General features: G+C 37.1%; 1 protein-coding gene across 2 annotated transcripts in view; it reads left to right on the forward strand.

Moving 5' to 3' along the window:
• Positions 1–27203, forward strand: part of TMEM87B (transmembrane protein 87B) — a 57631-nt gene that overhangs the window by 19692 nt on the left and 10736 nt on the right. The window contains exons 9-17 of one of the 2 annotated variants that reach the window (XM_069493847.1): positions 1162–1261; positions 5568–5661; positions 7197–7268; positions 12896–13004; positions 13089–13147; positions 14060–14163; positions 14671–14744; positions 23772–23842; positions 25969–26021. In XM_069493847.1, coding sequence (XP_069349948.1) covers positions 1162–1261; positions 5568–5661; positions 7197–7268; positions 12896–13004; positions 13089–13147; positions 14060–14163; positions 14671–14744; positions 23772–23842; positions 25969–26021 — 736 coding nt within the window. Of the gene's footprint in view, positions 1–1161; positions 1262–5567; positions 5662–7196; positions 7269–10367; positions 10440–12895; positions 13005–13088; positions 13148–14059; positions 14164–14670; positions 14745–23771; positions 23843–25968; positions 26022–27203 lie in introns of both variants that reach the window. The other variant, XM_069493848.1, reaches the window with a different exon arrangement.

The following is a 27203-nucleotide window of genomic DNA, read 5'->3' on the forward strand; positions in this document are numbered from 1 at the left end:
AATCCTGATAAAATAAAGCCATCTATTTTATTCCAGCAGTCAGCAGACTTTTTGTAAAGGCTATATGGTAAATGTTTTTGGCTTTGCAGGCCGTATGGTCTCTGTTGTAACTACTTGGCTCTGCCATTGCAGCATAAAAGCAGCCACAGACAACATGTAAGCAAATGGACATGGCTGTGTTCCAATAGAACTTTTTTGCCAAAACAGATGTAGGGCCAGATTTGGACCATGGGTTGTAGTTTACCAATCCCTCTTTTACTGCCCTGTTTACCATGATTGACTTCCCACTGCCCTTGGCATCAAGTCCAGACTCCTTAAGAGGGCCCCAAACCCCAGGATTGGTCCCTGCCTTTAGCACTAGCCTCTTTCCTTGACATCTGCCATCACACTCTCTGCTGCAGACATACTGAACTTTCTCTTGCAACATATTTTGCTTTTCCTCTTGTCTCCTCCATGCCTTTGCATGTGCCATTTTCTTTACTTTTCCCTTCCATCCCCCAAATACTTAACTCCTACTTAGCCTTCAAGTCCTGATTTAGGTGTCACTTTTTCTGAGCTTTTCTGGACCCACTTCTACCTCCTTGAAGTGTAAATCAGATTGGCCTTCTTCTTAGTCCCTGGGATACTATGTTACCCCTAGCACTTAAATTCTGTTAACCATGCTAAATTCTATTTACTTGGCCTAATCAGAGTACAAGCTCCATGAGGCAAGGATCAAGGTGTCTCTTTTACTGTTACAGCCACACAGTAGGAGCATAGCAGATACATTTTAAGTGACTAAATGATGAGGGCATCCTGGAGAAAAGAGAACTCTAGAGAATATGTTATGTTTTTCACATATTTACAGGACAAGGGGAAAGAGAGTTCTGGGTAGCCTCAGGGGGAGGAACAAGAACAAGCTCAGGGAGACAGGTTTCAGGTTGATATAAGAAAACTGTGCCAAGTAGAGTTGATCAGATAGATATGGACTGAATTCATCAGGAGGTAGTGAATTCCTCTTCACTGAGGTTTTAAAACATCGGTTGGATTAGATGACTTTTAAATCAAATATGGGCAATTAGTCTGAGGTCAGAATGTAGTTGTACACAGTCCATGTTTAGAATCTTGGTCGGCTAGCTTGCAGATGTGCACAAAGTGAAGTATTTTCTTTTTCCTCCTCAGCCCAAAGTTTATTGATATTTGCAGAGTTGATATCTGCCATTAAGAGAACACTGGCTCGCCTCCTTGTGATCATTGTGAGCTTGGGTTACGGCATCGTAAAGTAAGTACCGATGGTGTCGAAAAGTACTGAGTCTCCAGTCCAGCGATTCAGTCCATCTGTTAATACATTATGACCTTATGAAAATGGAAACTTCTCAGTATCATAATACAAATCCCTTAAGGAAAAATATATAAGAGGATGTTGTTAAGATTTTCGCATACTGGCTATTTTATGTTATCTTCAAATAAAGACCCTGAATTTGAATTCCAGCAACTTTTTTATACTTAAATGCATAAATAATCAACTTTAAGGATAATGAAAATGTAAAATGATTCTTGAAGTTCAAATCATTTTCTGTCTTCTAGACATACAGTTAAGCTGTTTTTGATGGTATTTGAGTGTTTGTTGTGAGAGAGAGTGGATGAAACACCAAGTCAGCACCATTTCTCACTGGCACCTGTCTGTCCCTGAGGGCCCTGCTTCTTCTGGGCAGGTCTTTTCCTCCTCACACCTGTGACTCGCTGGGCGTGAGTATGAGAGAACGTGTCCTCTTTATCCTCATTGCTTTGTTTTTAGATCTTTGTTCTTCCTTCTTCCCTAAAACCTCTGATTCCTAGAAGCTCAAGCCTTCAGACTGGGTCGCTTTCTGCATCTTACGGCAGTCACCCATGAGCTTTCAGATTTCTTCCTCATCCCTTAACTCTGTGAGCACCAGCTTCACTGTCTTCCCCCTTGACGTCGGAACTCCCTGTGATGATGTCAGCAGCTGTGTGGGCCCTTCAGTTAACCTGCTCTCACCTCCTGACCTCTTCTGTTCTTGCCCTTCACCTCGTTTCAGCTACTGAGTCCCACGGTCATTTTCTAGACCTGATTATTGCATGTAACTGCACCCTCTACATAACCTCAGTTTTAAGCAATCCATTTTTCAGCTGTCACCTCCTCTGTTTCCTGTTCACTCTCTCTAATATGTCAGTTTCATTTTTGACTCTAGTATAGCCTCTGGCCTTTTAACCCTAGCACGTTCCACTGTCGCTCCCCATCTTGTGTCCTCTCCTTCTGCCTTTAGCTTAGAGTCCTTGGTCCAGCAGGGCACTGACACCTGAAGCTCCCTGCCTTGCACTTTGTCAGGCTTCTTGACAAAACTCCAGCCTGGATAAATCCAGCTTTCCGCCTGCTTTCAGGCTCACGCCCGAGCAGGGGAGTTTGCCCAAAATGAACAGTGGGCCACGCTGCCCTGGCTCAGTTTCAGTTCATGACCCTGAACTTCAAGTGCAACCTTAGTGCTGCTGGCAACTGTACTAGATTCCCTGGCCACTTGCTTTTCTCACACTCATCTCTGCAGATGACTATTCATCCCTTCTCTCTTAAACCTCCCGCACCCTGCTCCCCTCCCTCTCAGCTGACCTTGGTTCCTTTCTCGCTGAGGATGTAGAAGCCCTCAGGAGGGATTCTGCTGTGTCCCTGACCTCAGAGGCTGTTATTCCCCCTACGTCTGGACCGTATGTAACACTTTCCTCCTCTTGAAGGCACAGACCCTGCCTGCCCTGTGCCTGCGCATTTGTCAGAGAAACTGCTCCAGCAGTCGGTTCTGTTTTCTCCTGTCGTCAGTTTTTCTCTTTGGTGGGTCACTCCCGTCAGCATTTTGTTATTTCCACCATCTTTAAAAGCAAAGCTCTCCATCGGCTCCCCATGGCCCTCTCCTCTGCTTCTACCTCGTTTCTCTTCATTCTGTGCAGCTTAACTTTCCTAGCGAGTTGTCTGCATTGCCATCTCAGCCTCCCTCATTCTCTTTTGAACACGCCCTGATGAGGGTTTGCCTCATTGCTCTATTGAGACTGCTCTTGTCAAGGTCACATGGCCTCCCCCTGCCAGGTCACGTGACCCCACCCAGCCCTGCTCCAGTGGCCCTGTGAGCAGCTTCAGTTGAGGTGACCTGGTGCTGCTTGGTATCGAGGAGTTCATCTTCTGTCCCCTCACATCCTCAGCTGGTCCTTCCCGGTCTGCTGGACCTTCCTCGTGTCCCTGAGCTTCAGCATGGCAGTGCCTCAGACCTCTGCCCTGTGGCCTGCACCCCGGGCCTCTCATCCAGCATCATGGCTCTAACTTGAGAGCACATCCAGAATGAGCCCTCTGTGGCTGTCGTGCTGGTCACACCACCGTGTCTCCTTCCTGGGCCATGTCAGTAGGCCCCTCACTAGTTTCCCTGCCTCTGCCCTTGTCATTCTTCTGCAGTACAGCAGCAGCCAAGATGACCCTTTTAAAACGTACGTCAGATCTTGTTAATTCACTGCTTCTTTTACTCAGTAAAATCCAAAGTCCCTTCTGTGGCTTTTCCAAAGTGGTGCCCATCTGTTTCTCTCACCTCATCTCCTGCCCCTCTCCCTTTTGAACACTCAGCTCCATCCTGCTGGCTGGCTTTCTTGTTCCTGTTCCTCAGACACAGCAGATTCTCCCGCACAGCACAGTGCCGTAAATGCCTCTGCCCGTAAGCCACTCCCCCGAGCCTGGGCATGGTCTGCTTCCTGACTTCTCGCCAGTCTCTGTCCCACTGCCACCTCCCAGGGAGGATGGCCCTGTCAGGATTCCTAAGAGCACATGCCGTCTGCCACCCTGTCCCCTCATCCTTTTTATAAGGCCACTTGATGAATATATTAGTATTTATTGTCTGTCCCCCCATTCAGTGTGAGTCCCAGGGAGTAGGAGGCTTTGCTTTCTGTGTCTTGACCATGAGGCCCCAGTGCAGTCCCCACAGGTGGCAGGCACTCAGTGAGTGTGCATCGAATGCTTGCATGTATGCTTGGGCGCTCGGGGCTGGTGTAGTTAGCAGGATTTTAGCCCAGAAAGCTTTTTTCATTGGACTTTTATTGAGACTCCTTCTCAGATGCTTTTTGTGATCTTAGTACAGTATAGAGAACACAGAGACCTCTTGCTGGGGAATCTTGTACCTTACAGTTCTGGTTACGAACATCAGGCACCAATGGGTGCAATGTTACTGGGAAGGGAATGGGAGATTGAACTAATGGGTAAGGGCACAAGCCCTTTTTGAATGAGTCCCTTCACTGTTACTAATAGCTTGTTCAACTCTTATACAGTGAGAGCAGTAATAATTCTGGCCATTTGGAGGTTCTGGTTAGCTGGTTATAATGAATCAGGATTTAGATTCATTAAGTTAAGTAAATTGTCTTAAGTATGAGCTATGCCATTAGTTTAATTTTTACTTAGATTTTGTTTTAAAATGGCTATCTTAAATGTTTTTTCAAAACCAGTTTTTTTTCCTAATTACTCTGAGGGTTTTTGAGTATCTTAAAATATATGTGCAATAAATTTTGATTTACAAATGTCACGAAATTTTCATTCTGTTTTCAAATTATTGTGAAACCTTGTGTTTTCCCAACTCGTTTATATTTTTCTTTTCTTTTTTTTATTTCAAAATATTAAGAGGGTATAAATTTTTTGATACATGGCTTGAGTCAGGGCTGTAAATGTGCCCATCACCTGAATACTGTTCATTGTACCCGTTAGATGGGTTTTTGCCCGTCCCCCTTGCCCTCCTCCTCCTGCTTGATTTCTTATGACTTTTACTTTCCTCTGTGCACTTGTGTGCCCATTAGTTAGTTCCAATTTGTTAGATAGTACATGTGGTATTTGTTTTTCCATTCTTGAGATACTTCCAATTCATATTTTTAAAGAGTCAAAAATGTTATTTTAACTCTTTCATATTTAAAGAATGAAAACTACGTTCTATTAGCATTCTTGTTCTGGTTATTGAGAGGCAGTGATCAGAAGAGAGGTAGTGGAGTTCCATTTCCTAAAACCCTGCTCTTTCTCTGCCCAAGTCATAAGGTTAGGTGGATTATCTCTAACAAGACATATCTCAAAATGGTTTGCAATTAATGTTAATGAAAGAATGAAATTATAATCTCTGCCAGTGGCACGCAGAAGTGGGCACCTACTTCCACCGGAACCTACTCTTCCATTCTATAGAAATGGTACCTGGATTAGTGTTTATTATATTGCTTGGATTTCAGCAGCAAACTCCTCTGCTCCTTTGTGACCTCAAAATGCTGCTTCATGGACATCAGTAGTACTAGCTTCAGGTCCTAGAGGAAGAGACCCTTTTTTCCCCCGGGTCTGTTTCTGATATGTTATAGGAAATAATCACTATTTCCTAAAACAAAGGATTATAGATTATAGAAAATAATCACTCTTTCCTAAAACAAAGTACCTGATGGGCAGGAACAGACTGATTTGATTAGGTAGTGATTTCTCTGGTATTGGAAATAGCACCAGTTACTGTATTCAGATGAAATGTACTTACCCATGCTTTTTCTTTTTCTTTTTTTCTGTTTCTTCTTCCTCATTCCAGGCCTCGTTTAGGAACAGTCATGCACCGAGTGATTGGACTGGGGCTTCTTTACTTTATCTTCGCAGCTGTTGAAGGCGTGATGAGAGTCATTGGGGTAAAAACTGCATACGTAATTCCACTACCCTTTTTTGTTGTTGCTGTGAAATGTGATTTTACTTTTTATATCTCTTGAGATGAATTTTTAAAGATAGAAATTTGTGAAAAAGGCCCAATTTGAGCTTTTTTCCTATGGGATAGTTTCTTTTTAACACTTCTGGAAGGAAAAGGCTGGAAATATGATTGATTGTGAAGGTACCATTTGAAGTCATGCCAGGAATTAGCTCCATCCCAGAAATGTTCATGGTTATTCTTTATAAAGAAAATTTGTCTTTGTCATTATGCAGTCAATTGACATTAATATGTCCTTTTCTCTGGATTTTAAAATGCATCAAATGAACAAAAAGTTAATTATGTCCTTCAGGCAAACAAACATTACATTTCATCACTGTTTTATGTCTCATTTGGTTATCAGTTTTCTCTGACTGGTGTGGGTGGACTTGCTGTTTTGGGGATTCAGCAGAAGCCACTGTTGGGAGAACCAGGAAGAAGTAGTGTTCAGGGGGGAGATGACTCTGCCCACATGCCTAGCAGCACTTTACTCGAGAGAGCTGTCATATCTGTGTCTGCAAAGACCCCTATATTTCTAGCTTCAGTTTTTCTTAGTAAATAGTTGAGGACTGAGTGATTAAGAAGCTTATTTTGTCTTACCTGATTTAAAGGAACTTGTCATTTTACCCAAAATGTCTTTTGAATTAGATGTACAAATAAGATAACTGTGCACAGAGTGGTTAATCTGTATGTTGCCATATAAGTTTACTTCACATATTTGATCTGACCCTTAAAATAGGACATTTGTTCAATAATGTTAAAAAGCCTCATTTTTGTTTGTATTGTCTTTGATACATCTATAGTCTATGTTAGGTATGCCTGCTCTTTTACTCTTTGTGTATATTTATTTTTACCTTTACATAATCATGAATAATTCTGTATTTGTATATATAATTTGCAGGAAATTAACCTTTGCTAAAAAGAAATAGAAAAGATAAATATACCACATATAATTATAGTATACACATTCTATTTCTTTAAAATTTTACATGGTCAATGTCTTAGTGACTGTTCTAAATATGATTAGTCAGAGTAAATATCTAATCTACAGTTTGTTTATACTCTTTCACATGGTTTCCTTCCCTTATTTTACTTTTTTTTTTTTTGGTGTCCCTTCACAACAATCAGGCAAGATCAGGAGTCCGTTTCATTAATAGCCCTGGTGGCTATAGGTTTGGTATGGAGAGGAGAGGGATTGAAATAGTTGATCTTAGTGAGGTTGGGGACATGATGCTTTTTATTCACCATTACACAATCCAGTTTTATGTTACTATCGTCAGATAAGTTGATGACAAATTAACATTTGTTGCTGCTAAAACAGATAATTTCCCTTACAAATAAACAGTTCTCTTAGGACATAAAATATTTTATGTGGCTTGGTAAGGTAATGAGATAAGCTACATTTTTCTTCATCAGATGATAATTGCTATAATGTAATGAAACTTTTACATTCAGGTTTTTTCCCCTATTTTTATCTTTCAGGGTTCTAACCATTTAGCTGTTCTTTTGGGTGACATTGTTTTAGCAGTTATTGACTCCATTTTTATATGGTTCATATCCTTTACTATGTCCTTCCATAATAGTTTGTCATATCATTAAAATCAGATTACTTTTAATTCGTAATAATGATAGAATTATAGTTACATATTATTGTTACCTCAATATAGAGTTTATGCTGGGAGACGGGGAGAGGAGAGTGGTCAGTAGTGGCCAGGGCTGCAGAGAGATGGCCCCACAAGGCACGCCAGCTTTGGTCACCCCAGAGATGGGAATGGCCGCGGGGTCTGAGAAGGTGAAGGGCCTGAAGCCACATTATAGCAGAAGTTTTAGGAGCAGTGGGAACCAGATCCTCGGGGGTCGTCCTCTCTGATTCAGTAACTCAAGTTGAGTCTGGGAAATGCCCGTTTTTTCCCCCTCCGTGGCAGCACTTGTGGAAATGGGAGGAATTCTAGAGAAAATATGACCTGGGCAGAGCGGAATGCAAGGGTGATGTGTATCCCAGAACACATTATTTTTATCTGCTTCTATTACATTTATGTCCTCTTTGGAGTACTTCTCTATTAGATAGGTTTCATTTTGACCAAGTTCTTTTTTGTTTCCACTGTCTTTGTTACTTATGTCTTTTAGCTTTTTTACATCATTTTTTTTTCTTATTTACCTTGTGTTTTTTCCCATTTTCTCATCTATGTATCACACAGGAAGGGCCAGAGGGGTTGGATTTCCCTGTGTCTCTTCTCTATAAGGAAGGTCTCCCTTTTTGCAGGGGTACTAGCAAACGTAGCACTGTTAATAGGCTTTTCTGAGTCCCTTGTGCGTTGTTTTCTAAGCCTTGTCTGCCTATTCCTTAAATTCCCTATTTGTGAATTCTCAATATACTTCCAAGTTAAAAAAACAACCAGACCGGAAACTTTAAATTTATTGTCCTTACTCTTCAAAGCAGTGTTCAAGAAACAGAGATGCCTTAGAAAATCTAATGAAAGCTGTGGAGCCTTTCTTCACAGAATATAGACACACCCCACACAGAAGTTTTTTTTTTTTTTAATTTATTTTTTATTTTTTATTTTTTTTAGAGAGAGGGTCTCACTCTGTTCCAGGCTAGAGTATAATGGCACCATCATAGCTCACTGCAGCCTCGAACTCCTGGGCTCAAGTGATTCACCTGCCTTGGCCTCCTGAGTAGCTGGGACTATAGGCATGTGCCACCATGCCTGGCTAACTTATTTTTTATTTTTTTTGTAGAGATGGGGTCTCACTATTTTGCCAGGCTGGTCTTGAACTCCTGGCCTCAAGCAGTCCTCCTGTCTCCACCTCCCAAAGTGCTGAGATTATAGGCATGAGCTAACACACTTGGCCCACACTGGAGTTTTGCATACAACTGGGCCAATTAAAGACCTCCTAAATTATATCCATGGACTCCTTCTAGGTGTTTGAGATCCTAATTAAGAAATAATAACTTATTTAAAGAGTTGTTTCTTACTGAATGTGCCTAAAAATGGCGTCTACTTTGTTCACAGCTACTATTAATAGTTTAGAATCCAAGTTTATTGAATAAAATTATAGTTAAATCTGATCATCTCAGAGAGTAATATAAATATCTTCCTCTAGTGTAGTTTGTTTGTTTGTTTGTTTGTTTGTTTTTTTGAGACAGAGTCTCACTCTGTTGCCCAGGCTAGAGTAAGTGCCGTGGCGTCAGCCTAGCTCACAGCAACCTCAAACTCCTGAGCTCAAGGTATCCTCCTGTCTCAGCCTCCCGAGTAGCTGGGACTACAGGCATGTGCCACCATGCCCGGCTAATTTTTTCTATATATATTTTTAGCTGTCTATAAAATTTTTCTATTTTTAGTAGAGATGGGGGTCTCGCTCTTGCTCAGGGTGGTCTCGAACTCCTGAGCTCAAATGATCCGCCCACCTCGGCCTCCCAGAGTGCTAGGATTACAGGCATGAGCCACTGTGCCCAGCCTAGTGTAGTTTTTTGTATTTTCTATGTCGAAAAACTTTTAAAGACATTCAGTTGCTAAAAATGTGAAGAGTATTCCTCATTTCTGCTTTTGAACAGTGTTCCAGCTATAAGAATATTCATCCCCAAGGCCTTAGGTCCTGCTGTGCTGCAGCTTCAGCAAGTCACTTGTCCTCACCTGTTCTGGGAATGGGCGGGAAGTGTAAACCTACCTAGAATTGGGATAGGCGGCATTGCAGTGCAGAGGAACCCAACTATTGGCCTCAGCATCACTATCTTTAGATTTTAGTGTCTCGTCTTCTGTCATTGTGTGTTTAGAAAATGAGCTTAAGATATCTATTCAATTTGGAATTGTATTGTTTCTAAAACTGTGTATGCTTGGAGCTTTAACAAGTTAGAGAGTATGTCCATTCAATTAATTGAGCTGCAGATTTGCATTTTAAAAAATTTGTACCATCTTTTCTCCTGGTGATTTACAGATAATGCATTTCAAAGATGTCTTGTTCTTAACCACCCACATGGTAGTTCATTGGGAAAAATACTCAGTAATGCAACTTGGCAGAAAATTCCAAAGAAAAGCTGTTATAGAGGCTCTAATCCACCTTGATTTGAATGAGGGTAAATTTATCACTTTTACAGGCAGCATTGACTTTGGTGCATCCCTATACATGAGCCATATGGGGGTAAGCAGATAAGGAAAACAAGATGAAAGATCTAGTTTGCTTAATTATTAATATTTACAATAAAAACATTTGAGGAAATAGTCAAAGAAATCCAGAAATTAAAAGGATCTTGGTTAGTGTTTCATGGTGAAAGAAAGGAAATACAGTATCTGTTTCTGCTTGAACCTAAATTTGTGAAGTTTGCTTTCAGATTGCTGTTTGGTAATTTTCATTACTAAAATGCAAAGTCTGCTTCCTCTGTATGAGACATGGATTTCCTAAATGATTACACATGATAAGCAAAAGTAGAAATACATACATGTAAAATTGAGTGCTTTGGATAATGACCCTGTGTCCTTTGATTTTGGTGAACTTTGTATAGCTAATCCTATAAGAATCTAATTCTGAAGTAATAGAAAACAAATAGCCTGACGCATTCAAAAGCCAGAGCCTTTCTCATGTAGCCCCTGCCCCCCTTTTTTCTGCTTGCTTGTTTATTTTATTTTATTTTATTTTTTTGCTGTTTTGCTGCAGGCAAATGATTCTGATCTTGTTCTTCTGGCCAGCCTCCCTCTCTCTCTCCTTGACTCTGGCTTGTGCTGGTGGATATCCTTTTCCTACCGCAGCAGCATGCTCCTGTGATTCTCACTGCAGGATGATGAGGCCTGTTTGCTTTCTTACTAGTTTTCCTTTCACAGGCAGAGTGATTTTAACTTTACCGAAATTTAAGTGTCTTGGTAAGTGGAGGCTTAGGCATTTCGAATTTGCTTTTGACCTTTTTATTCCTTGGCTTTTAAAAAACATTTTTGAATTATTAAACAATACCAGGATTTTTAACCTAGAAAACTGGTTTTAGTCAAGAATTTTAAAAAGTATTGGTCTTGATATGTTTAAGGAATAAAGTATACTTGCATTTTTAAAGTTCTGATACAAGCCTTAATTGGTGAAGTTGTGTTACCTTAAAAATTGATTTTCTTGGCCGGGCGCGGTGGCTCACGCCTGTAATCCTAGCACTGTGGGAGGCCGAGGTGGGCGGATCGTTTGAGCTCAGGAGTTCGAGACCAGCCTGAGCAAGAGCGAGACCCCATCTCTACTAAAAATAGAAAGAAATTATATGGACAGCTAAAAAAATATTTACATAGAAAAAATTAGCCGGGCATGGTGGTGCATGCCTGTAGTCCCAGCTACTCGGGAGGCTGAGACAGTAGGATCGCTTGAGCTCAGGAGTTTGAGGTTGCTGTGAGCTAGGCTGACGCCAGGGCACTCACTCTAGCCTGGGCAACAGAGTGAGACTCTGTCTCAAAAAAGAGAAAAAAAAAGAAGATTAAAAAAAAAAAATTGATTTTCTTTTGTAACTTACTGGTCATTTAGAAAGATTGAAAAGCAGTTTTGGTAAAGTAGCTTTAGTACTAAAGCGAAGTGTTTTTGTGTTTTTTTTTTTTTGTTTTTTTTTTTTTTTTTTTGAGACAGAGTCTCACTCTGTTGCCCAGGCTAGAGTGAGTGCCGTGGCGTCAGCCTAGCTCACTGCAACCTCAGACTCCTGAGCTCAAGCGATCCTCCTGCCTCAGCCTCCCGAGTAGCTGGGACTACAGGCATGCGCCACCACGCCCGGCTAATTTTTTCTATATAGATTTTTAGTTGTCCATATAATGTCTTTCTATTTTTAGTAGAGACGGGGTCTCGCTCAGGCTGGTCTCGAACTCCTGACCTTGAGCGATCCACCCGCCTCGGCCTCCCAGAGTGCTAGGATTACAGGCGTGAGCCACCGCGCCCGGCCTAAAGCGAAGTTTTTGATTAATGATGTATTTAGGATTTTAAAAATTTGCCACTTCCATTGTTTTATTCAACTTTGTCATTTTCGGTGTTTGGTTCATAAGCAAAGCTTGTTGGTCTGTTCCAGAGGAAGGAATTCTCATTTAAGAGCAGAGCGATCTGGCTTGAATTCTAGCTTCTCTTTTGAGGAGTCAGTAGAAAAGTCCCTTTTTGTTTCTACGTACTTGACAATGTTGAACTTTACCTGAGCCCCATGCTCCTGGAAAATAGCCAAGATTGAGAAAACCTCCCACTATTTGTGTGGCGGGAAAAGGCTTATTGCAAAGAACTCCCTTCCCATAGGACTTAGGTTAAGACTGGAGGACCCCTTATTTACCTATGGCAAGGCCAGGGACCCTCCAATTTCCCATTCTTTGCCTCATGAATGATTAGCTGAACTCTTTATACTCACTGGTCAATGTGGACAAAATACTTCCTGAACCAGACCTTCAGCATTCTGTCTCCTTGCCCCAGGCCCTAAATTCTGAGCCACCATCAGCCTGAGCCAGCACAGAGCCTTCTATAAGGGCCCCTCCTGAGAATCTGCCTGATCAGTGTGCCTGGTCACGCCACCCACTCCCCACCCTGCTTCTTTCTCGCCTTGCCTACTCCTCTCTATAAAAGAAAAGCCCTCTTTTGGCTGACCTTTGAGACTCCTGCAGATCTTACGGTTGTAGTATTCTCTTTAGTGCAATAATCCTCCCCCATTCTAGTAATCTTTCAAATAAAGTTTCTCCTTATCTGAGCCTAGATTTATTTGACATATTTCAGTTTTTTAATTTGTAAAATGGAATTGATGACCTAACTTCTTAATTATGATCAGAGTGTAAAACAAGAATAGACAAAGAATAAGAAAGAAACAGCCAGAAAGAGCATAAGCCAAATGGCATGTCATAGTGTGATCTGTCAAGAGTGTCTGATCGGTGGGAGACTCAGATTTTCGTGTGTGCACTGCTGTATCCTGTGTTGCAGCAGTGTGGTATTGGAGGAGCACGTTGTAGGTCTTCTTGTTTATGTTTTTTCCCTTGAAATTTGTTTATATAGTTCAGACAATGGTAACTTGTAAGACAAAAATCTGTAGTAAAGTCAGTATCAGATTGTACAGTATTGGCTAACATAACATTTTCTGTGTTTTTATCAGGTTCAAATTTTAGGAACTATATTTAACAGTACTGACTTTAGAAATGTAGAAGATTCTTTTTTTAATGTATTTATTACTGTAGGAAATGTTTTTCCTTAATTCTTTTCACATTTTTATAAGTTTGGCACAAACCATGAAGACTCTAAGGCTAAGAAAGAACACAGTGAAATTTTCATTATATAGGCACTTTACAAATACTCTGATCTTTGCTGTACTGGGTAAGCTATTTAATTTTTCTTATTATAATAAATTATCTTAGTATTGTATATTCCTTCAAAGGTGACTTTGTATGTGTGTTTCAGCTTCTGTAGTGTTTATGGTATGGACAACTAAGACATTTAGAATTGCAAAATGCCAATCAGTAAGTATAATCTTCCTATTTAAACAGTTGTCATTTTTAATTATAGTAATTTTATTTTGTGGAATTTTGAAGAATTTAGTTTATGCTTATAAATAGAGGTCATTTTAGTGGAGATTTTCTATTTACTTTTAACTGTTTTCATAGAATTATAAAAATGTTTGCCTCCTTGAATTAAAAAAAATTCCTCCTAAATCTCCTTTTCCTATTCTGCCCTTTTCTCAACTTCTTTTTATATTTTGAGAAAGAATTCTCTTCCTGTATAGTTTAAAGTAACAGGAAGTCTTTTTTTTCCCCTGCACATCTTGAAATTGAGTGGTTTTGTATCTAAATGGAACTGGAAACCCTAAGTGTGGCATCTTAGGATGGTATCCTCAGTACAGACATTCAGGAGATGTTCTCTGTGGGTCCTCTAGTTGAAGGAAGGTATATTTCGTAGACTTAGAATATAAAAGTCCTTCTTTTTTGGGTTTTTTTTTTTTTTTGAGATTTGATGATAATCTCTAATTCTGTATAACTGATAACAGGGAGCCCTTTGAAAATCCTGAGTTTCTGTTGCCTTAGAGGTAATTGAATGAGAAGAGGCTGAACCTTCTGAAATTTGTTTTTTCTCGTTTCCTCACCTTGAAGTTTTTTCCACTTGAAGTTCTAAGTATATGTTTTGGAATTTTTGTTTTGTAAATCTTTCTGTTAACCCTAACATTTTAGGAAGGGAAACATCTATAACGTTAAACAGCCCTTTAGAAACATTTTGAACAATATAGGTTTCTTGAAAAAATATGTACTTGTTTATTTGGAGGACTTATTGGTTGGAAAATTTTCATTAGTACTTGTCATTGCACACTATTTGAATGGGAAACCTATACATACATATATCAAAAAATTAACTTTGTGTTTGAATCGTCCTTATTTTAGGATTGGATGGAACGCTGGGTCGAAGATGCATTTTGGAGCTTCCTCTTTTCACTTATCCTTATTGTAATAATGTTTTTGTGGAGGCCATCGGCAAATAATCAGAGGTACATAATGTAGGAAAATTCAAATCAGCAAGCATTTGTTAATTCACCTTCTATAGTGTCAAAAACACATTGATGGCAACTGTGGGGACATAGTCCTTGCTTTTAAGAAGCATACAGTCGAGTAGGAAGACAAGCATAACAGATGCAAGACAGTGAAAAAAGAGATGTATAAACTTGCCTGGGGGAAGATGGAAGAGGGATGAGGAAGACCCCATGAAATGGCAGCGTTTATGTTATACCTTGAGGAAAGGAGTAGGACAATGAAAGACTGAGCTGGGAAAGAACGTGAATGTACATTTTCTGGGGTGGTAAGAAAGACAGGGTATACTTTGGAGGTCAATGAAGCATACGGATCGGTTAATACTACATACTTATATTGGAGGGAGATAAAGCTGGAAAGGAAGGGCGGGACCGAAATGGTAAAAGGCCATGTTAAGTTCAGGAAGTAAGCTGAAAATTGAGTAAGTTTAAGCATGCTAGTAAAACTACTCCTTGTTTTTAATATAGATATGCCTTCATGCCCTTAATAGATGATTCTGATGATGAAATTGAAGAATTCATGGTAACATCTGAAAATTTAAGTGAGTGATATATTTTCTTTTTAGGTGGCAGTTGTACATATTTTAACAGACATATTGTACCTTTAGCTGTGATACAAGGTTATATACATTGTTTTTTTCTATAAAATATTTCCAAAACTTTACAGCAACCTCTATTATGATATACAGCAATAAAAAGAAAAGTAAATGATGAAATTTTCAGGACTCTTAATGTAGTTTGAACTTTTGTTACTTGTTTGAGCTTTCACTAGTCATTTGTTCTTAAAGTAGATGCACTGTTTTTCACAAGAATGTTTTGATATATACTGTTCTTAGCTCCTGAATAATGTTCATCTTCTTAATAATGATGATTTAGTTTCTTTGAGTTGCCTCTTCTTGCTTTTTTTAAAGTATGTATGCCTATAATTTCTGGTTATGCCCAGAGCATTTCTAATTATGGTTTTAGTGCTATTTTCATTCTTTCTATTAATTTCTACATAACATTTTATTTTACTAATTTTATCATAATATTCTAATTAAGCATTTGTTATGGAACATCAATAACTAAGATGTTGAGGATAATTTTATCGTTGTTTCATTTTGCCTTCTCTTATTTTGGTTTCTCTCATTAGTAAGTAACATTCATTTTCACAATTTTTTTTGGTTCTCTATGTAAATACTGTGAAAGTTTAATAGTCTATTTAATCAGCAAAAATTGCAACATAATCAATGTGTCTTCAGTGTCCCCACCTCCTTTTACCTCTTCTTATCTTACTTTCACCTACAACTAATTCTTTTCTTGTTTTTTTCTGACTCCTCTATTAAGAAAAGAAACCTGAAAAACTTACTCACAGCTAAGATTTTAAAATTCAATGTGTTGAGGTTCTGGCTTCCAGTAAGGATGGGATCAGTTGTATTAGACTGATCTTCCTGCTAATAGCCAATATAAACACTGGACAGCACATTGGAAAAAAGAAAACTATGTGAAAACACTGGAGAGCAACAACAAAAAAGTAGGTAGAAACTGCAGAGTATTTGACAGTTGAAAGGAGGGAACCACGCTTGTCCTAAGTTCTGTGCATACAGAGCCTTTGGCCTGAGTGCATTCTCAGTCGATGTAACAGTGCAGTGGCTGGGACAGCTTTACTGAGGTAAGGAGTCAGAGGATAGAGTTTGGAGCTGCAAGAATGCCTGGAAATTGAGGGGAGAAATTCAGGAAGGAGAGAGCCACAAAAGGGAAACTCCAATATATATATAAAGTCTCTCACATCTTAGCTGATGCCTGAGCTGGACATGTGCAAAGTGAGATTTCCAAGAAGCCAAGGGGAAAACAGTAGTCATTAGGCTAAAAAGCAGAACAGAGATTTAGCAGCTGCCTATGTAGAGTTTGAAACTCAAGTCTCAGCAAGTTAAAAAGGCATAGGCAAACATCTTGGGCTTTTCATGGAAACTCCAGAAGGGCCACTTCTTAGAAGCAAAGACCACATTCTAGGACCACTCAGATTCATTGTAGAATGAAAGCTAAGCGGAAACAAAGGCATTCTAATAAAATCTAAAAGCAAGCCTCTACAAGATCAAAGTGATCCTGCCATAATTTAAATGCCTATGAGAACAAAATGCAATACTCCTCAGAGGAAGAGAATCCAGAGTCTTTATGATACCATCTTCATTGTCCATTACACAACAATAAATGACTAGACATAGAAAGAAACTGGAAACTATGATCCATAGTTCATGGAAAAATCAGTCAATAGAGATCTAGAGGTGACCCAAATGTAAAGTATAAATGATTTTAAAAATAATGATTATTAATATGTTAAGGAATCTACAGGAAAAGATTAGTAAAGATAAGGAAAATTTCAGGAGAGAGATGGAAACTATTAAAAAATGAATAGAAATACTAAAACTGAAAAATAGAATATGTGAAATAAATTCATTGGATTAGATTAACAGTAGATAAATAGATTGGATTCAACAGAATAAAAGTGAACATTTGGAGACAAACCAAAAAGAAGTTTTACAAACTGAAAATAGAAATAAAAGATTGGAAACAAAGTAAATATAACTTCAGTTACCTGTGGGACAATATTAAATAATCTAACATATGTATAATTGAGCTCCAGAAGAAGAAGGAATGGGAAATAAGAAAAATATTTGCAACAATATTGGCTAAAGAATTTCCAAAATTGATCAAGAACACCAACCCACAGATCAAAGAATCTCAGTGAATCCAAAACAGAAATACAAAGCAAAACACACTTAAACATCATAGTCAATCTCCTGAAACCCAAAGACAAAGAAAGATTTTAAAAAGAAGCCAGAGAAAGAAGATACATTAGACTTAGGAGACCAGTGACAGCAGAATTTTCAGAAGCAGTGGAGTCCTGAAGATAATGGAATGACATTTTTAAAGTATTGAAAGAAAAAAACTTATCAACCTGGACTTCTGTGTCCAGCAAAAATATTTCTCAAAAATGAAAGTGAAATAAAGAGATCTTCACGTAGATGAGAGCTCCGAGGATTGGTTATTAGCAGACCTGAACTAGGAAAATGCCAACAGAAATTCTTTAGACTGAAGAGAAATGCTGTCAGATTGAAATTCAGTTATAAAGGAAGCTGAAGGACGAGCACTGAAAATGGTACATACATGGGTAAATATAAAAGACTGTTTTATCTTTTTTTTTTTTTTGACTCTTTTACAAATCAGCTTATCTTTTGCAGCCAAAATAGTAAAGATGTATTGTGGGGTGTATAAAATATATAGAGTTAAAATACATGACTATAGCAGAAAGGACAGGAGAGGGTGGAAATGAAGTCAATACTGTATTACAGTTCTTACGTTATATTCAGAGTAGATTGTGATCAGTTAACAAACATTGGAATCTTTGGAGCATCCAACTAAAAAATATAAAGAGATGTATAATAGCTAAAAAGCTAATAGAGGAGATAGAATGGAATATTAAAACATATTCTGTTAACCCAAAAGCAGAAAGGAAAGGAAAGACAGAGGAAACCAATAAAACAAATAGCAATATGCTAGACTTAGACCTATTTTAATAATTATATTAAATGCAAATGGACTGAATACTCAATAAGCATATTGTCAGACTATTAGAAAAGAGTGAAACTCAACTACAGAATGTCTACAAGAGATGCTTTAAAAGTGACACAGATAGATTGGAAGTAAAGGATGAGAAAAGACATACCATGAAAACACTCATATAAGAAAGCTAGTGGGGCTATGCTAATATCTGACAACGTAAACCTCAAGACAGAACACTACATCCACAGGTGACAGGATCCAAAAACAAAAAAAAATTACTAGTGATTTAAAAAGATTCATTTCTTAATGATCAAAGGGTGAATTTATCATGAAGCCATAATAACCCTTAATGTATATACATCTAATAAAAGTTATGTCAAATTTTGTTTCATGTATTTTAAAGCTCTAAAGAGATACTGACAAATTCACAGTCATAGTTCACTATTTTAACACTCCTTTTTCAATGATAAAGCAAGTTCGACATATCAGTAGTGATATACAAGAGTTGAACAAAACTGTCAACCTAATTGACCTGATCAAATTCACATTGAACAAAATATACCATATATATGCCCATAAACATGTCTCCATGTATTTTGAAAGGTTGTAATAATAAAGAGTATGTTCAGTGATCACAATGGAATTAATTAAGATCATAATGGCATTAACAATGGGTATCTCTAAAATTATCAAACATTTACAAGTCAGCAATACTTTTCTAAATAACTCATGGATTGAAGAAATTACAAAGGATATTAGAAAGCATTTTATGGCCGGGCGCGGTGGCTCACGCCTGTAATCCTAGCACTCTGGGAGGCCGAGGCGGGTGGATCGCTCAAGGTCAGGAGTTCGAGACCAGCCTGAGCAAGAGCGAGACCCCGTCTCTACTAAAAATAGAAAAAAATTATATGGACAACTAAAAATATATATATAGAAAAATTAGCCGGGCATAGTGGCGCATGCCTGTAGTCCCAGCTACTCGGGAGGCTGAGGCAGGAGGATCGCTTGAGCCCAGGAGTTTGAGGTTGCTGTGAGCTAGGCTGACGCCACAGCACTCACTCTAGCCTGGGCAACAAAGTGAGACTCTGTCTCAACAAAAAAAAAAAAAAAAAAAAAAAAAAAGAAAGCATTTTATATTAAATGATAAAAATACAATGTGTCAAATTTTGTGGTGCTGAAGCAGTCCTTAGGAGAAAATTTATAGCTTTAAATGCCCATATTCCCAAGGAAAAAAAGAAAGAAAGAAACATGTAAAATTGGTGATCTATGTATCAACTTCAAGAGCTAGAAAAAGCAGAACAAATTAAATCTAGAGCAATTAAAAGAAAGGAAATTATAAAATTAAGCACCTACATCAATGAAACAGAAAACAGAGAGAAAATAGAGAAAAATAGAAAATAGAGAAAAATAGTAAATAGAGAAAAATCATCCAAGCTGAAAGTAATTACTTTGAAAAGGTTAGTAAAAATGGATTCGCTAGTCTAAACTGGAAATAAAGACAAACGACAGTTGATCCTAGAACAACACGGGGTTGGGGTGAATACATACTTTGTATATGTGTTATGTACTGTGTTCTTACAGTAATGTAAGCTAGAGAAAAAATGTTATGAAGAAAATCCCAAGGGAAAGAAAATATATTTACTGTTCATCAAGTGGAAATGGATCATCATAAAGGTCTTCATCCTCGTCATCTTTATGTTGGGTAGGCTGAGGAGGAGGTAGAGGGAGGGGTTAGTTTTGCTGTCTCAGAGGTGGAGAAAGTGGAAGGAGAGGTGGGCACACCTGGTATAATTTTTATTGAAAAATATCTGCATATAAATGGACCATAACAATTCAAACCCATGTTATTCAAGGGTCAACTGTAGTATAATAAGGCAAATTTCTAATATTGAAAATGATAGAACATTACTACAGTAAAAAAAGGTAAAGAAATATTATGAACAACTTTCTGGTAGTAAATTGGGCAATTTGGATGGAGTTGACAAATTCCCTGAAAAATATACTTAACAAAACTACCTTAATCTTAATTCTGACACTAGCCCAGTAAGTCTGAATAGCTCAATTATTGAAGAAATTGGGTTTGTAATTTAAAATCTTCCCATAAAGTACCAGGCCCAAATGGCTTCAGTAATGAATTCTTTCAAATATTTAAGAAAGAAATATTCTAATTTTACATAAAATCTTTAGAATATAGAGAAGGTGGGAATATTTCCCAAGTTTATAAGGCCAGCACAACTTAAATGCCAAAACCTAACAGAGACATTAAAGAAAAAATTACAGACCAATATCTTTAATGAGTGGAGACAGAAAAATCTTTTAAAAATATATTAGTGAATAAAAATATATTAGTGAATAAAATCTAGCAAAATATGGAAAAACGATCATAATCAAGAGGACTTTATCCCAGGGTTGTAAGGCTGTTTTAACATTTTGAAAATCACTCAGTATAATTCATCATATTAAAAGAATAAAAAAGAAAAATGAGATAAGTATCAATAGATTCAAATTTTATAAAAACCTCAGCCAGCTAATTCTACAGTAGTATTTAAAAATTCTACAGCTAAAATCCTACTTTATGGTGAAATATTGAATGCTTTCTTCCCAAGATTATGGGCAAAGTGCAAGGATATCAACCGACCACCTTCATATATATATATGTGTGTATATATATATATATATATATACACACACACATATATATATTTTTTTGTTTGTTTTTTAGCTGTCCATATAATTTCTTTCTATTTTTAGTAGAGTCGGGGTCTCGCTCTTGCTCAGGCTGGTCTCGAACTCCTGAGCTCAAACAATCCGCCCGCCTCGGCCTCCCAGAGTGCTAGGATTACAGGCGTGAGCCACCGCGCCCGGCCAACCAACCACCTTGATTCAGCATTGTATGGGAGGCCCTAGCCAGTATAGGGAGGCAAAACAAACAAGCAAAACCCCAAAGAATGTAAAAGCCAGGAAGTATGGAAAGGAAAAAGTAAAACTGTTTTTATTTGCAGACAACAAAGTTATGTGTAGAAAATCCCAAGGAATCTACAAAAAAAAAAAAAAAAGGAAAAGTACAGTATGACTAATAAGTAACTATAAAAAAGTCATAAAGATAGGTCTAATATATAGAAATTAGTGGTTTTCTCTATGTTAACTGCAAATTATTAAAAAATGAAATTTAAAATGTTTACCATACCTTCAATAAAATAGGAATAAATTTAACGAACAAATCTTCTGCAATGAAGATTACAAAACCATGTGAAGAAAAATTTTAGAAGAAGTAAATGTAGAGAGATAACATGTTTATGTGTTAGAACTTTCAATATTGGTAACCCATCAGTTTCTCAAACTGATAAGTAGATTCAATGCAATCCCATTCATAATTCTAGCCAACTTAAAAAAAATAACAATGGTTAAATTGATTCTAAAATGTATATGGAAAACCAAAACACCTAGAAGAGCCTAAACATTCTTGTAGTTACAACACAGATGCACGTTGGCAACATTATAGTGAGTGGAAGAAGCCAATCAGAAACGATCACATATTGTATGATTTCGTTTATATGGAAGGTCCAGAATAGACAAGTTCATAGAGACAGAAAATAGATGAATGGTTGTCAGAAGCTAGAGAAAGGGAAGAGTAGGGAATGACTGCTAATAGGTACGAGGTTTCCTTGGGCGGGGGGGGGGGGGGGGCTATAAAAATTTTCTGAAATTAGATAGTGATGATGATTGTCCAACTCTGTGAATATCCTAAAATCTACTGAATTGTACACTTGAAAAGGATTTGTTTTGTGGTATGTGAATTATATCTCAATAAAATAAAATTAGTGGGTTCACACTGATTTCAAGTTACAGCAATCAAGACAGTGTGGTACTGGCATAAGGATAGAGAAATAATATCAATGTAGCAAAATAGAGTCCAGAAATAAACCCACACATAGATGGTCAGTCAGTTTTTGACAAAGCCACTGAGACTTTATATCAAGAAAAGATAGTTTTCAACAAATGGTGCTGGAAAATGGGTAAACACGTGAAAAAAAAAATCACCTGGACTCCTGCGCATCTCACAATAATTAATTCAAAATGGATCACAGACCTTCATGTACAAGCTTAAACTGTACCTTCTCTAGAAGAAAATGGGAAAATATTTTCTTGACTTTGGATGAATTAATTTCTTAGGTTGGACACAAAATGCAGTAACCATTAAATTAAAAAAATCAGTAGATTTCATCAAAATTGAATCTATACTGAAGAGAAATTTAAGAAAATAAAAAGGTTAGCCACAGCATCAGATAAAATATTCTCAACAGACATATCTGACAAAGGACTTAAGTCCAGAATGTAAGTGGAATTTCCTATAAATCAATAAAAGATAACCCACATTGTAAAAAATGAACAGAAGACTTTATAGACACTTCACCAAAGAAAGCATGGGGATGGCCTATAAGCACATTAAAATGTGCTCAATGTAACTGGTCTTTAAACAAACGCAAATTAAGACCATAATGAGATCACCACCACATATCTGCCGAAAGGGTTAAAATTTAAAAGACTGATAGCATGAAATGTTGGAGAGGATGTGAAACAGCTGGGTCACTTATGCACTACTGGAAGGAATCTAAAGTAGTAAGACCTCTTTAGAAAACAGTTTGACAGTTTCTTAAAAAGCTAAATATACACCTGCCATACAATCCAACCATCCAAGATTTTTACACTGAAGAAATGAAGCAGATGTCCACAGACCTAATGTTTCTAGCAGCTTTATCCTTAATAGTCCAAAACTGGGAGTAATACACGTCCACCAACAGGTGAAAAGATAAATTGTGGTATAGCTATGCATCAAAATACTTTTCAGTAATACAAAGTAACCAAGACTCTACAACATGAATAAATCTCAAAAATTTTATGTTGCATTCCAAAAGTATATGCAGTCTATATATTATGGTTCTATAAATGAAGTTCTAGAACAGGCAAAGCAAGCTATGATGATTATCTAAATCAGAACAGTGGTTGCTTCTGGTAGGGTGGGGATTGACTAGAAAATGAATTTAAAGGACCTTCTGTGATGATGGAAGTGTTAACTGTCTTGATTGGGGTAGTAGTTACACAAATGTATATATTTGTCACTTAAAATTTGTATATATTTATATATAAGTATTATTTTTAAAAATCAGTGTATTGCCTCTCTAAGAGAAATGTTGGGATTTCAACTGCCTCATAGAAACATTTTTAGATTGAGCAACCTCATTTTGGTTTATTACTATAGCAACTTATGCTGTAATTATCCTAGATTATGGAGAAGCAATATTTACAAATTAGTGTAATAACAAAAGTGACTACATCCTGGGCATAATTGTGTGTCAGGCACTTTATATGTGCTAACTTGTTTAATGCTCACCAGAACTCTGTGGGATAGACACTATTATTATCCCTATTTTATAGTTAGAAACACTGAGTGGAAAGTTAATTGCTTTGCCCAAGATTCCAAGTGAGGTACTACCATTTCAGAACGCAAACTCTTCACTGAAGCTGCCAACAGACAGAAGAACCTGGGTCAAATATGAAGAAAATCCTTTTCTTCTGTATCTTATTTATACCATCAGCACATTTCAACAATTTACACATCAAGGAAGTAAAAGCATACCCAAAGATAGGTTTTATTCTTGAAGATGATACTATGAGTCCTGAAGATTTTTAAACTTTAAAATGTTTTGAAACTAAAGAAATATGTATGTGTGTATGTTTGTTTGTTCAAACTCCCCTAAAACTAGGATTCGAACTGGCAACTTGAAAACCTGGTTGTTCTGACAAACAGCTGTCAAAATCTGTTAACGTTTTCCATACCTTATTCCTACGCTTCCAAATGGTAGAGCCACACCCTGCCCAAAGTTTCCACTATTAACCCTTCCTTAGAAATACAGAATACAATATTTTTTCTTATTGGGTTATTAAATGTGGTTGTTAAATTTCTAAAGGGAAATATTATTTTATAATTATATATAAATATAAATGTCTAATGTTTCTCATTGTAGCTGAAGGAATAAAATTAAGAGTCTCAAAATCGGTTTCCAATGGAACAGCTAAACCTACTTCTGATAACTTTGTGAGTATAGTGTGTATTTAATAGAATCTTAGTCTTTAATACTTCAGAAATCTATATGAGTGTCGTATTCATTGACTGTCAGGAGGACAGTATTTAACTAAGGTTTTTTTGTCATAAAAATAACTGTTACTAAGTAGTGACAGTAGTTAAGTCCCATAACTGTAGTATCTTTGTTGTGGATTCTCACTTCTTAACTGCTGTACTTAGACCAGCAGTGTGAGTGTCTTCCGGGGACTCGTTAGAAATGGAGACTCTTGTTTACATCTGAGTCTGCTTTGAAAGATTCTATAGGTGATTCATAAACTCATTAAAGATTGAGAAGGTTTGTTATAATAGAAGCTTGTGTTAACTTTTCAGCATATTACAGTGATTTTGAAAGCATTTTATTCTATTTTATTTTTTTTTAGAGACAGGGTCTTACTCTCACACAGGCTAGAGTGCAGTGGCACAATCATCGCTCACTGCAGCCTCCAACTCCTGGGTTCAAGCCATCTTCCTGCCTCAGCCTCCTGAGTAGCTGGGACTACAGGCACGAGTCACCACACACGTCTAATTTTTCTTATTTTTTTATAGAGATGAGGTCTCACTATGTTGCCCAGGCTGGTTCCTAACTCCTGAGCTCAAGTGGTCCTTCTACCTCAGCCTCCCAAAGTGCTGGGATTACAGGTGTGAGCCACCACACACCCACCCAACCCTTGAAGCCATTTTAAATAACATTTGTTATCTGTTGGGAAGAGGACTTTATGTGTTACCTGTGCAGTTATTAAAATTAACAGATTTTTTTTTTGAATCATGGAATCTTGAATAAAATGATAAAATACTGGGCAGAGATGAGTTTAAAAATATTTTATACATATTATTTATGCATAAAAGTGATAATTATGAAGAAAATGGAAATGTCTATTATGCAGTTTTATACTTTGCTTTCCTATAATTATATATGCTATGATTAAATTAAATACTATGTAAAAATTTAGGTATGCATATATAAGTTCTACCAGGACAGATGATATATGAGAACATTTTTATCTGTTGGATTGGGTAAATTCTCTAATTTTTATTTTTGGTAAGGTAATAATTCTTTAAAATATGTTCTTTGAGTGGTTTCATGGTAATTTAAACTTTTAAAAAATTACAATAATTTAATTATCTGGTGGTAGAGCTATTACACTTTCAGTTTGTTAGGTATTTTCCTCTTATTTTACAGATGTAGCTCAGTTTATTTTAAAGCTCAGTATTTACAAACATGTCAGGGGAATACTTTTTCATGTCTCTAAAGTAAATGTAGTCAGCTCTTGATCAGAAATTGGGAATCTTATCTCTCATTGATTTACTTCCACCTGAGACCCACTCAGAGAATTGGGTTCCTGTAACACCGGCTCAGTTGCTTTGTTTCTCTTTAGATAAGCAAAATGTAACTAATACTAGAACCAGACCATTCCATTTAGCCAGGTAGACAGCAAAGAAAATTTTTTATTTATTTTACATTATAAACCAAAATAATCACTCTACCTTTTGTTTTTCTTTCTCCCAGTGAAATAACTATTATCAGGTTTTCTGTTAGAAATAGGTTACAGGTTTTCTGTTAGATAGGTTATAGCTAGATACCCCAGCTGACCCACTGCCCTTTTCTTGTCTCCTAAAGGAAGATAAGTGTAAATACGAGTGATATAAATAAAGAGGCTTTTCTAAAGTTAGAGTATTTGTACCATCATCTTTTTCTGTTGAAAAGTTATAAACTCATGATATAAAAACTTGAACAAATTAGGAGGCATAATGAGTACGGGAAAGCAAAAACTCAAATTAATATTCTTGCTATTTTCTATTGTATAAATCAACTCTGTGTTGTTACTGTGATTTCTCGGGGCAAAAAATAACACCTATGCATCTAACTAAAACCAAGAGGAAGTGCAAAAGTCTGAAATCCAATTTCTATTTGCCTGTTTAAAAAAACATTGGCGTAATATCTGTGGGGCATAACTGCCAACTTCCTAGGATATATGTAGAAACTAAAAGAATATCAAATATTTAAATTTAGATACTTAAATTTTACATACATTCTGTTGAAAAGTTCTGCTTTTAGGTGGTAGTAAGCAAATGCTAAATATAAATATTTATGTCTACAGGATGAAGATTTGAAGTGGGTGGAAGAAAATATTCCCTCTTCATTCACAGATGTGTAAGTATCCTCTGTTAAAGTTTAAGTCTAAATTTTAGGCTGTGTTTTTTGTTTGTTTGTTTGTTTGTTTTGAGACAGAGTCTTGCTCTGTTGCCCAGGGCTAGAGTGCCCTGGCGTCAGACTAGCTCACAGCAACCTCAAACCCCTGGGCTTAAGCAATCCTGCCTTAGCCTCCTGAGTAGCTGGGAATACAGGCATGTGCCACCATGCGCGGCTAATTTTTTTCTGTATATACTTTTAGCTATCAAAATCATTTCTTTCTAAAGGCTGTGGTTTTAAAAGGATAGTTTTATCATGTGCTTTTCAAACCTCACACTTCCATACGTTTTTGTAGGCCCCCATCACCAGTGAATGACTGACTAACATCTATGGAATTACCAACAAACAAAAGCAAATTCCTGGCTTAGACTCTTTCTCCTTCCTTTTTCACTGTACAACAATTATTTTGATACTAGTCGCCTATAACCAACTCTAGCCTTTTCTGATCTATAGTTATCAAGACATGTTATTTTGTTTTGGTTTTCTATTATGAACAGTTTCAAACATATGTAAAACTTTTTTTTTTTTTTTTAGAGCACATGTAACCACAGTACCTGTGTATTGTAGGGGAAGCTTTTGTTTTAAAAGTTTTTTTAAATTTTTAATTATTATGGGTACATAATAGTTGTATATCTTTATAGGGCACATGTGATGTTTTGATACAGGCATACAATGTGAATTAATCAAATCAGGGTAACTGGGGTATCCATTACTTCAGGCATTTATCATTTCTTTGTGTTAGGAACATTCCAATTCCATTCTTTTAGTTATTTTAAAGTATACTCTAACTTATTGTTGATTATAGTCAGTTTATTGTATTATTAAATATTATTTTATCTAACTATATTTTTGTATCTCTTAACCATCCCCCCTTTATCTACCCCTCTCTGCTACCCTTCCCAGTCTGTTGTAACCATCACTCTACTCTCTGTCTCCATGAGATTAACAGTTTTTCATATTTAGCTCCCACTTAAAGGTGAAAACATGAGAGATTTGTCTTTTTAATTTCAAAATACAAATGGTTTTGTTACATGGATACCTTTTATAATGCTTAAGTTTGGGCTTTTAGTGTACCCGTCACCCGAATAGGTAGGTTTTTACCCTTCCTATCCTCTCTCCCTCTCCGTTTCCTAATTAACAGTG

The sequence above is a fragment of the Eulemur rufifrons genome, chromosome 19, assembly GCF_041146395.1.
Source record: "Eulemur rufifrons isolate Redbay chromosome 19, OSU_ERuf_1, whole genome shotgun sequence".
Lineage (NCBI taxonomy): Eukaryota > Metazoa > Chordata > Mammalia > Primates > Lemuridae > Eulemur > Eulemur rufifrons.